A 14441-nucleotide genomic window follows, 5' to 3' on the forward strand; every position below is an offset into this window, starting at 1 on the left:
TTGGTGGCCCCACACGCATCTCCTGGCCCCTTGGCCATAACTCGGAACGATGCATGCTATGGTAACAAAACTTGGTATCATTGGTGAGACTTGTGTCGGCAGTCAATTAATCACATGACATGGCGTGACGTCACATACCACGTGACTTGCGAACAAAACATCGCCGATTTTCGCCAATAATCATTACAATAAATGCTATGGTAACGAAACTTGGTACGATGGGAGAGGCTTGTGTTGTCAGTCATTTGATCACGTGACATGGCGTGACGTCACATACCACGTGACATACGAATGAAGCATTGCCGATTTTTGAGTTTACATGAACTTCGATTTAAAGGAATGTTTACAACTGCTATTTAAATACATTTTGTTACTTTTATCAACCAATCCGAGGCTGAGAGCAAAACCAGTATAAATAGATCCTGATACGAAGGTTAGAAGTAAAATCCAGTTCACTATGAAGGTTGGAAGGGAGTGAATTGAATGTTTGATTTTAAAAAACGCAGAATACGGCATAGAATACGGAGCACTTGGTTCATATCACTTATAATATTTTCGCCAACACTGCCGGTCGCAATTTTCGCAAAAGTGACATGAACCAAGTGCTCCGTATTCTATGCCGAGCGCATACAGACAATCTTTTTTCGAATCAGTCCAGACTACATGAAGCGCTTAATATACCATAATAAAGTTAGACTAGTTTGATTCCATTAGCTGCAGCCAGTTCTGGTTTGCTTTTTTGTGTGAAAGTTTGGACTGCCGTGCATTTAGTCAATTTTAGACCGCGACCGGCTGCCGGGCATTTAGACACTGCGAAAAATTAAATCTTTAGTCTGTTGTTGGATGTTTTGAACGTGATTTGTAATACCAGTTCGATAGAATATCATAAATAGAAATCATAGAAGAAAGTTTAATCGGAATTCGTTTGTGATTTTGCCACCATTAGGGGGAAAAGAGGAATTTAGTAGAATTACCTGTTTGACCTCCCCCGGAAATGATTCTGCATCTCAATGAATATCAATCCGACGCTGCCAATCCGACGCTAGCTTCACTTTGGTGCGGGGCTTACAAATCCACTTTTGTTTTTTTGACAGGTTCCGTTTTATTTCAAGGAGAGACGATGTTCTAGCATGACCCCGATTATGTCACACATTTTCTCTTGTAAAATTCAACTCAAAATGTACGGTGGTTTTTTTTAATAGCATTCAATCTAAACCATATAATACAGTTCGTGGTTGAATTAACTAAAACCACTTCTGCATGCTTTTACCTAGATAGTCATTATTTTAAGAAAAGATCCGGGGAAAAACCGTGTTTTTGACGAACATAATTTGTATGGGCTCACATGAGGGGCTTGAGCTTGAAATCCTAGCTGACCAAATGTTAAAATTTAATTTTTCTGATGATTTCATTTGATGAAATGATAACATGCAATTGTTCTTCAGTAAAAACAACTACAACAAAAATTGACTATAATGTTTGGTTGTTAACCCACGTGATATGTGACGTCACATTATATCAGGTGGTCAGATAACACATGACAAGGCTAGCCAATATAACAAGTTTCGTTACCATAGCATTTATTGTAATGACTATTGGCATAAACTTCTGCTATTGGCAAAAATCGGCAATGTTTTGTTTGTAAGTCACGTAGAATGTGACGTCAAGTCATGTCACGTGGTCAGATGACTGACAACACAAGACTCACCCATCGTACCAAGTTTAGTTACCATAGCATTCATTGTAATGAGTGTTCGCAAAAATCGGCGAAAATGTTTTGTTCGTAAGTCAAGTGATATGTGACGTCAGGCCATGTCACGTGGTTTGATGATTGACAACACAAGTCTCACCAATGCTACCAAGTTTCGTTACCATAGCATGCTTTAATTGTTCCCGAGTTATGGTCAAGGGGCCAGGAGATGCGTGTGGGGCCAGGAGATGCGGGCCACCAGATGTAGGTGGTAAGTGCTAAACTTACTAAACTAATGGCATTTGAGCACTATTTGTTATACAGAGTATAACGATTCCGAATGTAAATGCAAACAAAACAATAACAAACAGGAAAAACTGGGTTCGAAAGAGAAGTTATTTATCAATTTGACACGGTTTTCTATGTTATTCACAAAGCTTTATTTTTGTTATAACCTTCAATATAAATGCAAGGTCAATATATAGTTAGTTATTAACCCGGTTAATAACTATATATTGATATTGCATTTATAACGAGAAATTCAGTTCAATTCATCAGCCCTGCTCATGCAGGTTCATATATATTTATATATTTTTGTCATTTTTAAGTCAAATATGTAAACAGTTGAAAGAAAACCTTCTCAATTGACAAATAAAATACTTAATAACCTCGAACGTCGGCAATAACGTCGGCCTATACATGGTATGGCTTATTGGCTCCGTTCTCGGTAATTAACTCTTACGTATGGGTGAAAGTAATTAAAACTGGGCAAAGCGTTAAAGATAGAGCATACAAAAAAGTGCCAGTGAAAGTCCATGATTTCTACTACCGGTTAGAATATGTGGTCCCTCACCTCTCGGTGTACAATCTCTTGGAAATAATACAAATGTTTGGTTTTTTTTTCATGAAAAATATATAAAATCTTTTATTTACGATCTAATCGTCATGATATTGCAGATATTTCTATGCCAACGTTTAACTCTTGTCCAGCAAACATCAAGGTCTTCGCTGATAGAAAAAGCTTTTCAACTCAGGTGAACTGGACCACTCCTACAGCATCGGATAACGCCCCTAGCAGCCCAACAATTAGTCACCATGGGCAACGGCCTGGCGAATTATTTTCTGCAGGACATCATACTATCAAGTACGTCGCCACTGATAAATCTGGGAACAATGCGTCTTGCAATTTTGAAGTCAGCGTCGAAGGTAAGGTTTGAGAATGTTTTAGTTGAGAAGAGCTTGATGTTTAGTTTTATAATGTCCAATTTTGTCTTTCCCGTTGTAGTTGTTACTTGTGCAGAGCTCCAGACGCCATTGCGAGGATACATGCAATGTACAAACAACAAAATCTTTGGTTCTGAATGCCAGTTTGTATGTAACCTTGGCTACGCACTCAGAGGTTCACAGCAACGAACATGTGAAAAGAACGCATTGTCACTGGGATATTGGACGGGAAACTCAACCTATTGTGAAGGTTTGAATATAACCTTAGAAAAGAATTTATTGTATGTTAATAAAACTCAAACTACTTTGAATGTGTCCTTCACGTAATGGCATGGATTTCCGAGAAACCTCTTTTCTGTCACTGGAAATGGGTCCGAACTCCTTCTTACGCATGCACATACGATGTTTTATATGTCTTTTTATCTTCAAATTTTTCATCGGATTAAAAATAACCCTTAACAATGGTTTAACTTTATCACTTAATTAAGCAATATCTTTTTGGCTTTTTTTTCCTTTAATAAAAATAGCAATTACTTGTCCCAACCTTGATCACCCTGTGAATGGATTCAAATCAGGATGTTCGAGAAACACATTCGGAGAAAATTGTCTCTTCTACTGTAACATTGGCTCGCGGGTTGTGAATGGCTCTGCCAGCAGAACGTGTTTACAAAACGGGACGTGGTCAGGAACGTCATTAATCTGTGAAGGTTCGTTTCTAAAATTCATCCAATCGTTTGTTTAATTTTCTAAATAAGTTGTCATTGCAAAAAAAAAAAAAAAAAAAAAAAAAAACAACCACAACAACAAAAAACAATGTTCTCAATATAAAGAAGTATATTACAATTTTTTATCCAACCCAACGAAATTGTATACACACCGTTTTTATTCGTGCAAATTCCTTAGATATTTTGGCAGAACACGATCACAAATAATTCTTCTTGGAACTTCAAAAGGTCGTCAGAATCGTACTACCTTTTCTAATATCTGACTTAGTTGGGCGCATTCATTTAGTTTTATTATTTGATATACACAAAGCAACATTTACTTGTCTTTCTCATATGTAGGAATCACTTGCCCAGCCCTAGCTCCACCTGTCAAAGGACGCATCATTCCCAATGAATGTTACAAAACGGCTGGATACAGAGTTTCTTGCCAGTTTGTGTGTGAAAGTGGATATCAGTTGATGGGATCAAACATCAGAACCTGTTTGGCAAATGGTCAATGGAATGATCAAAGCAACGTCAGTTGCAGAGGTAAAATGTTGTAAAAACTAAATGTTATACATCTTTCTCTTATTATAAGTCATATCTATGTTTTGGCTCCTGCTCAGTTTGTTAAACTGCATGATTAGTTGGTTTGATCAAGGGCACTAGGACACCGAACGTGGTTGGATTTGTAAAGTTTTATTTTTTCCTTTCGATTATTTTAATTTAATTAAACGTATATACTGGTTTACTTATCTTGTGTCCGTGTTCCGTCGCTGTTATAATGCAGACGTTTTCTTCCAAAGGTCAAGTGGTTCGAATAGCCGATGAGCGTCACTTCTTTTGGAACTTAAGGTGAATTTGATTAACCATATTAACTCTAGGACGGGTTGAATATTACTGACGTAAGGAGCATCGCGCGGACTTGTTGTTGTTGTTGGTACAAACAGAGTCAAGTACGACGGCCGTTAAAGAAGTAACGCTTATCGGCTATTCAAACCATTTGACCTTTGGAAGAAAACGTCTGCATTATAACAGCGACGGAACACGGACACAAGATAAGTAAACCAGTATATACGTTTAATTAAATTAAAATAATCGAATGAAAAAAAAATCCAACCCCGTTCGGTGTCCTAGTGCCCTTGGTATGTTGGGTTGGTTGGCGGTTCCTTCATCTGATCAGGTGTTATCCATGAAAACCTCTTCGACTCTGCCTTTTATTTCTTCGCAATGGTGCGTTGTCTTGGATAGAGGGTGATGTGTTGAGTGGAAAGCAAGGTGATTTGTTTCTGTGGCAATTGCAAAGTTGTTTGCATATATGATTCTTATGGCTTACTTGATTTGTCATATCTGTAAAATATTACTTGCATATTCCAGACATAGAGACACCTAGATTTACGACATCCTGTCCATACAACATCGACGTTTTTGCGGAGGAAAACAAAGACACAGCTGAGGTAGTCATCCCATCAATGAATGCCACAGATAATTCAGATGAATTGCCAACCATTACAGTAGAAGGAATGAAGACAAACTACACAGCAGGAAGACACCTGATAACAATAACAGCATCTGACTCGTCGGGCAACAAGGCGACTTGCAGATTCTATGTCGAAGTAACAAGTAAGCTGAATATAGATCTAGATCTTGATCTTCTGTTAGTTTAGTTGTAATCAAAATGATTGTCATCTTATGCAATAATTATGAGATCTCTGTTGGATAATGGAAAAGTGTAAAACCGATGAACAAACAGGATTTTTCTTCCTTTTCTAACTCCTTTTTTCACTCTCGATATTTCAAATATTTCTCGTTTAGTTCTCCGATGCTATTCTCACCCATCGTACATTACAAATGGAAAAGTTATAGGTGTATGCAAGAATACCTATGGTTCTACTTGCAATTTTCAATGCAATGATGGTTATAATATCACTGGCTCTAGCTCTAGGACGTGTAAGGCCATCCCAGGACAAATCCAGGGATATTGGAGCGGAACTATGCCATTTTGTTCAAGTAAGGATTTTTCAGACTGTTTTTTGATCCTATTCAAGAATTGTTTATATATACTGACCTATTTGTACCCGTCACTAAAAAATAGACGCTTTAGCAAGAATGTAATCTACCAACTATTTATACTGATTTAAAGTTTTTATTTGCTTTTGGCAAATTTGTTGCAGTAAATCGCTGTCCTCCCCTCCAAATTCCAGCAAATGGTTACGTGTATCCTCCAATGTGTGTAGCCAGCAATGGACCAGTTATTGATACAACATGTCTGTTCGGCTGTTACAATGGATATGTTCAAAGTGCTGGTAATCCAGTCATAACATGTGGTAAACGTTCAAGATGGGACAGAGATGTAGCAACCATTATAAAATGTCTGGGTACGTCGAATTCTTTTCACGGTTGCTAATGTGGTCAGTCATCATTGGTATGCCTCTTTCTGTCATTGTTGGTTGACGTTGTGGAAGTTTTTAAATCAAATTTGGTTGTTGTATGGAACTTTGTTTTTCTCGTGTTTTAGTTATGGATGATACTTTTCTTTCGTTATTCGTTGTTGCTGGAGCTGTTGCAGATTCTGTTGTTCATCCGGCACTCTTGCCATTAATCTGTATATATTCCAGTTGTAGTGGTGGTTTACTCGAACGTTTTCACTGCTTAAGCCATCACTGCGCACTAATAACTATGTTTATTGTTTGTATTTTTTTCAATATATTTTTAAGAGGAAATGTTTTTTTTCAAAAATGAGCAATAATGGCAAAAAGCGCCAAAATCTAGACTTTCGTATGAGTTTTGATCCCAATTTTCGTTTTGGTTTAACACTCAAAACCTTTTTTAAACAGCTAGAAACTGATGTACTATAATAAAATGCATGTTTGAAGCGGTATTTTCAATTGTACAAAGATGTTTTGTTGCATTTGTGTTAGAATGTTGCTTTGTCAGGCTTTTGAAGGCCTAAACCTCATTTTCGAATACAAATTTTTGCTTTGGGCCGTTAACACTTTGATTCCACTTTCATCGGTCATCTCCACTTCCAAACAAATTAAACTTTCTGAATAACAAGATTTTAGTCTTGTACAACAGCCTTTCTTAAGAAAATAGTTTTTGGCGCTCACTGCTTGAATACGAAAAGAATCTCTCTTAATATTCTACAGCTACTAATACCTTTTGTAAATACAAACTCATTGATCTGTATCTTGTCTTCTCCTATAACACTTATATGTGTGTGTCAATATAAAAGATCTTGAGCTTGGCAACTATTGTTATCGATTACTGTTGAAGTTTTTGTTCTCGCTGTATTCACTACTGTTTAAATTGCTTTTGTCGCCGTCATCACTGAGGTTGGTACTTTTTGAACTGATGACAATGCAGGCATTTATTTTGCGTAATTTTTCTATGTGATTTGTCTTTCCATTATTTCAGACAAGACACCACCCGTATTTACCAAATCCTGCCCATCGAATATTCGAATCTCTTTGGGTCAAAACGGGAAGGCTATTGCCAACTGGACCATTCCAATTGCTAAAGATAACTCGCATAATCCTCCTACAGTAACGGTCAAGCCTACAGATGCTGTACCACCATATTCTCTCAACAAGTCAATAGATATAGAGTACAAAGCGACGGATAATGCAGGGAATATTGGGAAGTGCTCGTTCAAGATTGTTGTTGAAGGTTTGTAGATCTGTGCAGATAAATTACCTAAAAGTATCTTCTTAAGAGCCTTCGCAAACGGACCAACATTTGGCTCGATATTTAGCCACCATTTGTAGGTATGTTGATGATTATTATTCATATAGCGCCCTTTTCTATGTGGGTATAATCAAAGGCGCTTTACATGGAGTTGTGAATGACAGATTGCTTTTTATGCAATTTACAAGCCTGAGAGATGGTTAGTATGAAGTGGAGGCACTGAGGGTGGTCACTGCCAGGGTTTCTTTTTACGTCCTCAGTGGTTCTTTTATGTCCCCCATTTACTAAAGGTTAGGAAGGGTTGGGAGACAGGGCATACGGTTTTAAGTCCTTGTCCGAGAAGACTTGAAGGTCTAACTTTTTGCAGATATAATTACAAAGGCAACATCTTCTCCTCAGTTATTTTAAGACCCTGAGTGTTGGTCCGGCCGAGGCTTGAACCACGACCTCCCGCACAACAGACAGACGCTCTTACCAACTCAGCTAACCGGGTGGCGGTCAGAATGATGGCAAGTTTTTGTATCTTAAAAAAAAAAGGCATGACAAACGTGCCAAGCATTTCATCCAACATAAAAAATCGCTTACCAACATTGCTGACAGACCATGACAAAGGGTCCCAAAATTTCATCCAACAGAAGGGCCGCTTGTCAGGGCCCTTACGTTTCAAACTTATCTATGACGTATATGTTTGGTTTATCTTTATCAATTTCCTAATAGATAAAATAGGACCAAGAGTTGCCTACTGCCCACAAAATGTAAATGTTAGGGCAAAAAAAATGTCAGAAATGGTTTACTGGAAATTACCGATATTCGTTGACAATAGCAACGCAAAAATCGTTCCGAAATGCAATCGGCAACCAGAAAGCGTATTCTACTGGGGCGTGTGGACCATTCACTGTAGAGGATATGATGCCAACCCTGAAAACCAGCCTGCTGTGTGTACATTCAACATCACTGTTAAACGTAAGTTATAATATAACTCTGTTTTTTTATTGTGCCGTTGTGCCAAACGTGGCTTGTCACCATCGGTGTTAAAATAGAATGATCTGAAGGAAATGTCATCAAAAACTGTACTATGAATATCCGGGTTTTTTTTCTGTAAAGAATGAAAATTGAAGTTACAATAAATGAGAGAAAACCTGCATTCTTAAAATTTCTAGGAAAAATGTATTATAGCTTTCATGTAGTAAAATGCTTTGGACTTGGTCTGCAAAGAAATAGCAAAGTGCACACAATCGGTAAATAGGTATATAGTTTTGAATAATGTTTTTCTTAATTATGGTTTCGTAATCAATATATACCTATATTTTTAGCAACACCATGCTCACCTCTGGCACCACCAAAAAATGGAGCAATGGCGTGCGATACCTGGGCTTTTGGGCGATTCTGTTCTCCGCATTGTAACGACAAGTATGACTTTGCTGTTCCAATTGGCATTGGAGTGATGTGGGTGTGTGGATCATCGGGAGCATGGATGCCACCTTATGGATTGCCAGATTGCTCAGGTACGAAGTGGAAACATTTTTCCATTAGTTGACACAACACTTGAAATACGTACACACTGTGTCGTAATAGCTGACATAATAAAAGCTGAATCAAGGATGACTGTAGTGGTAGTCCACTCGCACCTCTTCTCTGGGGTCTCGGGCTAGAATGTAAATCCTTGGATTTGGCGTCATATCTGAATTGATTAAAAAGCCTTTTTTTCTCAAAACCTAATGCAGTAAACCAAACATGGCTAGGAATCGAGGACCATATGGCCGCTCGAGTTTCTGCGCATGCGCTTCGTGTGCCCTTCAAGATTTACTCATTACCTGCATTTTATAGCGGAGCTCCCTTCGGCGGAGCACCATACTTAAGAAAAAATGGTAAACCATCGAGTTGATTTTTCATGGCTTGGCTGACGTCACTTCCGTCCGTCCGTGCACACAACCAGGGATCCCACTTGATGTCAAAGAAAAACTATTCTTAAATGCGGCTCTCAAATGCACAGAAATTATAAGCCAACAACAAATAAAAACAACTTCCGTGTAGTCAAAGATGGATCAAGAAGTGTTCTTCAAGAATTCAGGTGTGTTTTTTTAGCAAAAAAATCGTATATTAACGGAGCTAAGCGCAAGCGGAACACCATACCTAAGAAAAAATGGTAAACTATCGAGTTGATTTTTTATGGATTAGCTGACGTCACTTCCGTCCGTACGGCGTCCGTCCGTACGGCGTCCGTCCGTCCGTCCGTCCGTCCGGGCGTGTACACAAGCATTCCGATTGGCTGGTTAAATATTTTTTTGACGGGAATGTCGACGCGTTGCAACATCCGGGTACACATAAAGGTAAATCCGGCTATTAAACTTTTGTAAAAAACTTTTTACACCTTTTATTACGTATAGAAATACCGAAAGATAACAACACAATTTTTTATTCAAGCTTATATTTATATTTATTATATAAGTACTGAGATTTACATGTTCGCAAGCTATTTGATAAAAATCATATCACAAAAACGAGAAGCGATCCTATTGGCTATACGTTTTTCTTCACTAGTGAAGAACATCGTATCAGCACTGTGATTGGCTAGTGAAAAAAATCGTATCGAGTTTTCCCGCGCTTCTTGCAGAACGTGTCAGCTTGCGTTTGAGTGTTTGTTATCAAAAGTTCTTAAACATGGAAGGTTGTTGCTCAAGATTTGCTCAAATCAACTGAATCACTGAGTTTATCGAGAGCGAAAACGAAAACACTTGAAAAAAGACACAGAACGATGTGGCACTCCTTAGGGAATTTTACAAACAAAAGAAGATACGAGGGCTATAGAACAGTTTCCTGCGAAAGAAGTCAACGAATACCTCAGCGAATTCGTCCTCGGTGTCCGTAAGAAAGAACCGGCCAACGTAAACTACGAACCAAGCTCTCTACGGGCTTTTATAGCTAGTTTTGAACGATATCTAAAGAATAAAAATTATGGGGTGAGAATCATCAAAGACGCTGACTTTGAACAGACACGAAAGCTTTGCAATCAAAGCCACGAGAACTCAAACAGAAAGGAAAAGGAAGTATTATATTTTTCATGTATTAGTCATTACGTTATTTTTTGATTGGTTTTCACTTTGATATTGAACAAGTTCACAAATCTGATCTAAGTATGCTTATATTTAGCAGTTTATTACACTATTAGAAAGAGACTTAACCAATTGTTCGAGGTTCAATAAATTTTTCTTTCAACTCCAAGTACAAAAAATCTTTACTTGTAATATCTCAGTACTTATAAAATAAATAAATAACATCATGGTTAGTTCGCTTGTACGGTTTTATTCACTCGTTGTGAAGAATCAAACTCACTCGCTCGAAGACTCGCTCGTTCGTTTGATTCTTCACAACTCGTGAATAAAAACCGTACGCGCTCACTAACCATGAAGTAATCTATATTTACTCTATTTACGATGGAACCCCTTTCCGAAATCGATATGTCGAAAGAAAGCTCAGAGGAGAATGAAACCAAAAAAGAAAGGCTAGAAGTAAAAGAGTTTTTTCGAAAGAGGAAAAACTCTGGTGGCGTGAAAAAGGAAGGCAAAGACGAAGGACTCACCAAAGAAAAGCGGCAAGCAGAGAGAGAGATAGAGAACGCAAATCCAGGCGGGACTTCCATTATAAACAAGGAGAACATGATCGTGAAAGAAAAAGGAATATGAGGCAAAACTTGACGGATGAACATTGAGAAAATGAACGTGAAATACAAAGGAATTTGAGTCAAAACTTCACGAATGAACAAAGAGAAAATGAGCGTGAAAGACAAAGGAATTTGAATCAAAACTACTAGCTAAGGCGACTCTCAAATGCACAGAAAAAAATCGCTGTAGGGCAAGTTATAGACCAAAGACAATTAAAAAAACTTTCATGTATTCAAAGATGGATTAAGAAGTGTTCTCCAAGAATTCAGGTGTGTGGTTTAGCAAACAATCGTTTATTATTTTTTGACAAGCATTTAATTTTTTCTCGACGAATCGACAAATCAAAGACTTTTCCTCAAAACTTTTAATATTTCTGTAGATAAGCTTAATTTATTTTAATGTTGGAGTAAATATAACATGAAGAGCATATTACAACAAATATTCGTCCTTTATTTAGCTTTGTAAATCTTTAGCAATTCGGTTGTTTTTAACTAACTATCGCATGTTTTTCGTTCAAGAAAGATTCGCCCGGCATTGCGAAATCGAGGAAACCGAGGAAACCGAGGAAAGCGAGGAAACCGAGTAAAAGGATACCAAGGAAAACAAAAAATACATGATATACTAATTAATACAAATATAATATGAATATGAAACTGTACCTAGTGGGTAATTGTCAAGACATTGATTACACAGACTTTTACATCCCATGCAGTAAGCTTATTCTTTGCCGAGTATTTACATCAGTTTAGGCAAGGCCGTGACTTAAATATAAATATAGTTCAAATATAGCCCCGTAGGCCTAGGGTTGCATAAGGAATTGCATGGAAGTTTCTTTTGTAGCTATTTACCACCTTCACGGAAAGGTAAGAATAGGCAAAAGTCTCGTAAAGAAACGAAACTGTTTTGCGACGCCATATTGAATCACACAGGAAGCCCGACGATGACCACAGGAAGTCTTTACGAGACTTTTGCTGATTTCTTACCTTTCCGTGAAGGTGATCAACAGCTACAAAAGAAGTTTCCATGCAATTCTTTATTGCAAGCCTACGGGGCTATATTTGAACTATATTTATATTTAAGTCACAGCCTTGCCTAAACTGTTTACATGTAAATACTCGGCAACTTGAAGAATAAGCTTACTGCATGGGATGTAAAAGTCTGTGTAATCAATGTCTTGACAATTACCCACCAGGTACAGTTTCGTATTCATATTATATTTGTATTAATTAGTATATTATGTATTTTTTGGTTTCCTTGGTTTCCTTGGTCTCCTTGGTTTCCTCGGTTTCCTCGATTTCGCAATGCCGGATTCGCCTTCTATCGCGGGGTCCCATCTTCAAAACAACAAAGACTTTCATTTAATAATTTTATTTCTACAGATAATTTATTTAAGTATTGAATGAAATAAAAATTTACACCAAATATTCAACTGTTTATTAAGCTGCATTCGAGCAAGTCTGATTATAAAAATGAGCTTAATTTTGTGTTGTTGAGAGATGTTGTCGTAGAAAGACCTAGACTTTCACTTTAAAAAGCCGTAAAAAATATTCAAAAACATTTACTAACGCCAATTTACTGACAAAGAAATTCGCCATTTTGCATTGCCTTTTTGCATTGCCTTTATTTTCTATTTTGTCTCAGTCGTTTTTGTCAAGCTTAACTGAATGTAAAACGTCTCGTTCTGTAAAAGACGTAATTATTAAAGTAAGCTTATATTTTGCTTAACCAGTTTTCAAGTCTGTTTTTTGGTCTTAATTTCAATTTCAATGAAAGACATCCGAGGTAAATTTCACTAAAATTGATATTGTATTAGATTATCTGTAGTTATTTTCGTTTTTTTTAAGTAAAAGAGATTCAAAGCCTAAAACTGTCGGCCTTTTCATTTTCATTCAAATTGTTATCCATGTGACTTCCGTATAGGGAGCTCCGCTTTTAGGCAGTGCCTAAATGTATATTACATGTAGTAAAATGTATTGAAAGGAAAGAGCTCACTCTCTTAATACTTATTTTTCTATGAGAATACATTAGTTTTTCTAGGTCCTCAAGTTTTAAATTAAAGATACATACCTTATGCAAATAAACTTCGACGAAGTTTTTTTAGTTCGAGCAAGAAAAGGATGTTCGGTACTGTAGTAATCTCGGAGATCAAATTGCAAGAATTCCGCCATATTAGCTCTTTAAATGTCCTCAGAAGGCTTGAGTTTAGATAGCTGGTAATTGTCCCATAAAATTATTTCAAGATCTCCACACGTTTGTATCAAAAGTGAAGGTTGTGAAGTCGATTATTAATAGGCTCTTGAAATCCTTCCAAAAATGTTTAGCATTTCTCCCAAAATCCATATTCAGAAAGCTGTCTTTATCCTAAATCCGCCTTCGAAATTTAAAGGAACCCGCATTCCTTTTGGTCTTTGCCTAGAAGCAAAAAAATTGATTCTGCGCGAATACGGTGACCAGAATTTGTGATGAGCCCGTTGTGATTCCTTTCCATTGTTAAGTTAGCCAATCAAAAACTGAAAGCGTTGGGCTAGGATTCTCCGGGATTAAAAAAAACCGTGGTTGTTTTTAGAAGGGTAGCACGTAATAGCCAGTGGCTAAGAACCTGTGGCCATCCCATTGTTCCATGATCGGATTCGAATTTAGGAGTCGATTTTTGTGGTGGGGAAAACCGGAAAACCAGGAGAAAAACCCTCGAAGTACTTGAGTCGTTGCTAAAAACAAGAGTAAATAGACTGATTCTTGGAAAATTTTTTTTGCCTCTAAATATCATGATTACTATAGATTAGATAAAATCTAATGAATTTGCTGGATATCTTTCTTGATATTTTTTTCAGAAAGCACTAGTGATAGAAAACTCGAAAAAAATATCGGGGAAGGTATCCCATAATTTTTGATATGCTTTTGATATACTTATATATATACCAATATATACGTATATATATTGGAAGCGGCCATAATTTTTGCAAAAAACGGATATATATATATATATATATATATAGAATTGATTTCTGTGAAACAGTGCTCAATACATGGGTGTAGAGCGTGATATATATAGTAAGAAAAGAAAAAGACAAATGAACTACAATTTCATCCCTACAAGCCTGTTTCATGGTTGCCCACACATCAGGGGATTTAATAAGAATATGCTTTACCATCGCTTATATACCAATTATTTTACATAATAATAAACTAATCTAACTAATCTAACTTACGCAGTAATTGAACTGTTAGATTTCGCACCGCATAAGTTAGATTAGTTTATTGTTATGTAAATTAATTGGTATATAAGTAATATATACAGTATGAGTGGCCGTGTTGTATCCGATATACAAACTCGAGGCGTAGCCGAGAGTTTGTATATCGGATACAACACGGCCACTCTACTGTAGATTGCTTATCAAACGTCTAGGTTAGTTCCTTTGTGTTTCACTAAAATTTTCGAAATTGAAGTGAATCTGCCCAAGAAAATGCAAGTTA

At 37.0% G+C, this 14441-nt stretch overlaps 1 protein-coding gene across 3 annotated transcripts in view; it reads left to right on the top strand.

Annotated features, from left to right (window-relative positions):
* Positions 1 to 14441, top strand: part of LOC148908692 (uncharacterized) — a 40979-nt gene that overhangs the window by 12304 nt on the left and 14234 nt on the right. For all 3 annotated transcript variants that reach the window (XM_089034834.1, XM_089034836.1, XM_089034837.1), the window contains exons 9-18: positions 2648 to 2896; positions 2976 to 3164; positions 3442 to 3621; positions 3979 to 4167; positions 4996 to 5241; positions 5434 to 5628; positions 5793 to 5996; positions 7036 to 7287; positions 8023 to 8268; positions 8619 to 8810. In XM_089034834.1, coding sequence (XP_088890960.1) covers positions 2648 to 2896; positions 2976 to 3164; positions 3442 to 3621; positions 3979 to 4167; positions 4996 to 5241; positions 5434 to 5628; positions 5793 to 5996; positions 7036 to 7287; positions 8023 to 8268; positions 8619 to 8810 — 2142 coding nt within the window. The remainder of the gene's footprint in view (positions 1 to 2647; positions 2897 to 2975; positions 3165 to 3441; positions 3622 to 3978; positions 4168 to 4995; positions 5242 to 5433; positions 5629 to 5792; positions 5997 to 7035; positions 7288 to 8022; positions 8269 to 8618; positions 8811 to 14441) is intronic.

This window comes from Actinia tenebrosa, unplaced genomic scaffold (genome assembly GCF_029948245.1).
Source record: "Actinia tenebrosa isolate PJP-AT-01 unplaced genomic scaffold, QUT_ActTen_1.0 PGA_scaffold3__52_contigs__length_22856419, whole genome shotgun sequence".
Taxonomy (NCBI): Eukaryota; Metazoa; Cnidaria; class Anthozoa; order Actiniaria; family Actiniidae; genus Actinia; species Actinia tenebrosa.